The sequence below is a fragment of the Octopus bimaculoides genome, chromosome 4 (assembly GCF_001194135.2).
Source record: "Octopus bimaculoides isolate UCB-OBI-ISO-001 chromosome 4, ASM119413v2, whole genome shotgun sequence".
Lineage (NCBI taxonomy): Eukaryota > Metazoa > Mollusca > Cephalopoda > Octopoda > Octopodidae > Octopus > Octopus bimaculoides.
The window spans coordinates 52,089,659-52,093,388 of NC_068984.1; the positions used below are offsets into that span (position 1 = coordinate 52,089,659).

Sequence of the window (3,730 nt, forward strand, 5' to 3'; positions counted from 1 at the left end):
AAATATATATATATATATATATATATATATATATATATATATGGAGAGAGAGAGAGAGAGAGAGGGAGAGAGAGATACATACATACGTACGTACATACATGCATATCCATGTCTAAAAACATACATAGATACTTAAACATACGCACACTCACATGCGCGCGCTAGAGCATCGATGGTTCCCTATCTTGAAGTAACGATGACATTTCTCAACGTATTATTTTGAAATTTCGCAGCAAGATGTAGATGCAACCCAGAACGTTGTGCATAAATAAACTAAATTTTTAGTCCGTGTTCGTCTTGGGAGTAAAGCAAAATGAATCATGAAAGGAGATGCAGAGATACTGTAAGTTGTAATGTGGGGATAATTTTGTAGAAGTGTTAGTGTTAGGTACAGAAACATCGGATTTTCTCATCAGCTCACCTTTCCTTTCTCCTTCAATCATTCTTTAAGCTTTTACTTGCATTTCTCACTAATCTATCATTATATCCCCAACACGCATGCAAATGCATACACACATACATACACACAAATACACACACGCTCACATATACACATGATGAGAAAAGCAGAAAACATTTTTGATATTTTTACCCTTATATACACACACACACACACACACACACACACACACACACACACACACATATATATATATATACCCAGAACCACGCTAATAGCTTAGGAGTGAAATTTAGGATTTCTCGGTTTTGTGTGAATCGACGATTTTGATAAAGCTTTTCCCAGCTAGTTTGCACACTATAGCAATATCATTGTTATGTTTTCATTATTCTGTGTTACATCTTTTTTAAAATTTTTTTTCAGATTCTTCAGTTTTTGGATGAACCACGCTAATAGTGTCTCTCCTGTCTAAGAAAAATGGGACGTGGAAAAGGCTTTAACGATGAAGAAGAGTCTGTCATCATCAAGGAAAATGCTAAAAGCACCTCTCTTCATGTCATTGTGGAGATATTAGGTCGTCATGTGGACACGGTTAGACGATTCCTGAAGAATCCTTCGCCAAGGAAGAAACGATCCGATTGTGGGCCCGCCAAGATTGTGACAGCACAAACTAAATACAAGGACACATACGTCAAAATATATATACACGACAGGCTTCTTTCAGTTTTTGCCTAGCAAATCCACTTACAAGGCTTTGATTGGCCCGGACTATAATAGAAGACACTTGCCCAAGGTGCCACGCAGTGAGACTGAACCCGGGATCATGTGGTTGGGAAGCAAGCTTCTTACTAGACACCCATGCCTGCATGCATGCATTTTAAAACTATATCTTTCGGTTAGAATGGAAGGCAGTGCCCATGACCTATTATGGAATCTTCCAAAACAGGTGAAACGAACAACAGTATTCTCAAACAGGAAACCTAACCCGAATTCTTGTAATAGCGTGGACTTCGCTAAGGTACCCAGATGCAGATGGTGGTGTGAAATCTACCACTCAAATAAACCATGGCGAGATTTGAACTCAGGATCGCAAAGAGCCAGAAAAATACCTGACAGTCCGACGTTCCCACAGTTCCGCCAATTTTTTTTTTACCGATTACAAAATGATGAAAGTCAAAATTGATGCCGGTGGGATTTGAACTCCGAGCGAAGAGAAATGGAACAAATATCTCGCAGCGCGACATCCTAACGACTTTGTTAAATCGCTTGTCACCACGTTACTTGTACTGAAAAGCTCCTGAAAAGCTGAAAAGCTCCTGGCTTTGGGGAAAGAAAATACAGGAGGATCAGTTAATTATGATTTTATTCAACATATCCCCCTCTCACATTCACACATTTATGGCAGCAGTCCTTCAGTATTTCTAAACCCTGTAAATGAACTCTGAACTTCAATCAGGTCTTTGGCGATACCCTTAAAGCCAGGAACTTCTCAGCACCCCTCGTATGCTTTTCACTAATCCGTTTTTTAACAATTGATCCAGTGTTTTGTTGTGGGAGTGCAAAACAAACCAGACAAACATAAAAATACAGAAAAAATATTACAGTTATAATAATACAATAAAACTGATAAAATACAAGAAAATACAGAAGATTAAAACAATAGAAAACGTGCTTGTATTCCTAAATAGATTTATGTACAAAGTGACTGAAGGAAGTTTCTCTAGGACGCCACACTTACGAAATATAATCAAGCTTGTCAACCACCGTCAATACTTAATGTAATGAGGGTAAGATCTAATTACTTATATTAAAGCAATAAAGAGAAGAGATCATTATCCTTCTCATTAATACTATTTTAATCTGATCTTTATAAACATGGGTCATATGTTTCCTTATTATCGTACTTCGTTAGCGAAGCATACTCTTCTGTTATTTGTCATATTTTGGATAAGAACATCACTAGAAGGACTATCTATATAAAAAAATGACCATCAGGAACCTAATTATATAATAACTGATTAATTATTAGTTATTAAGATATCATCTAATTAATTATTAATACTTATTCAGTGAGAAGAAAAATGTTTAGTTCAATGACAATCTGATATTGGCAAGTATGAAAAGATAATTCCAAGTAAGTTTCTATTTTATTAGACCTCCTCGGTGAAGCATAGCCTTTCTTGTGCTTTCCTCATATCTGGTAAACGAGTCACTGCGATAAAATATGTCCAGAGATATCGGCTGTAACTGCTAAGATCAGATTAAATTAATTTTAATCAGTGGTCTAATATTTTTTTCTTTTCACTGCACAAATATTATTAATCATTTTTTTCCTTATTACATAAGTAGTGACCGATTCGAGTTTCCTTGACCTAATCTCTTAAGTAGACATAAAGTCACTGAAACGTTTATGTACATGTGTATTTAAGTATACATTGATTATGACGAATTTATATTGTTGGCATTTATGTGCAGTTTAATAGCTGAACATTTAAAACATTATTTTAATGCATCTACAGTTCTATATCATCCAGTGTACGTATCTACAGTTCTATATTCTTAGCTAGTTTGCACCCACAAAAGACATCTTTTGTTGTAAGTCTATATTCCTTTTTAGTTTCCGCATACTGAAGTTATCTTCCAAGGCATCTGGATGTGGCTTAACTGGTCTACTTAACTTTTTGTCGACATGCACTTGTAAGAAAGAATTCTTCTTGTTCTTGGGTGGAAGCTTTAAGCCACCTGTGTTCGTATTAAGGATTAAATCTTCAAATTCAATCGATTGTCGTCTGCGATAATGAAATGGTGTACCTGAAGAAAAAAAGAAAATACTTAACATATCAACGCATCTATTTAAGATATTATCGGTCAAACATATGGTCTTCTCTTGTGAAAGTAAACTGTTGATAGATGCTACTTGGAATATACAGATAGCGACTAAAGAACACCAAACTTCACCCATAACTTATTCAATTCAACCAGAATACATCCCTTATTTCTACGATGAAGAATTCTACCTGAGACGTCTGACTTTCTTTCTTCCTCAAGGTAAACTAATTTATTGCGTTTTTCAAACATTTTGTACTACCCGTTTTATCAGTTTGTGGTTTTAAGATCTGTTTCGAACAAATCCATGCTTCTGTTTGGAGGTAGTACCGTTTGCCGCGTTTATAGGCATTTATGCCAAAGAGTCAACTGCTTGTAATCTGCCATCAGTACAGTACTCCAACTGATCAAAAACACTTAACGAGTGTAAGCCATCTCGGATGTTAACATATACATCATAGTAGCAACAGCACTTTAGGTCTCCATAAAAGTTATATATATATA

At 35.7% G+C, this 3,730-nt stretch overlaps 1 protein-coding gene across 4 annotated transcripts in view; it reads right to left on the reverse strand.

The window, feature by feature from the left end:
* The window catches only part of LOC128247580 (uncharacterized), a 57,918-nt gene that overhangs the window by 5,429 nt on the left and 48,759 nt on the right, over positions 1–3,730 (reverse strand). For 3 of the 4 annotated variants that reach the window (XR_008263913.1, XM_052967055.1, XM_052967054.1), the window contains exon 3: positions 70–3,211. Coding sequence is in view for 3 of the 4 variants with exons in the window: in XM_052967055.1 (XP_052823015.1) it covers positions 2,964–3,211 (248 nt within the window). In the remaining variant the exon portion in view is untranslated. Of the gene's footprint in view, positions 1–69; positions 3,212–3,730 lie in introns of those variants that run through there. The other variant, XM_052967056.1, reaches the window with a different exon arrangement.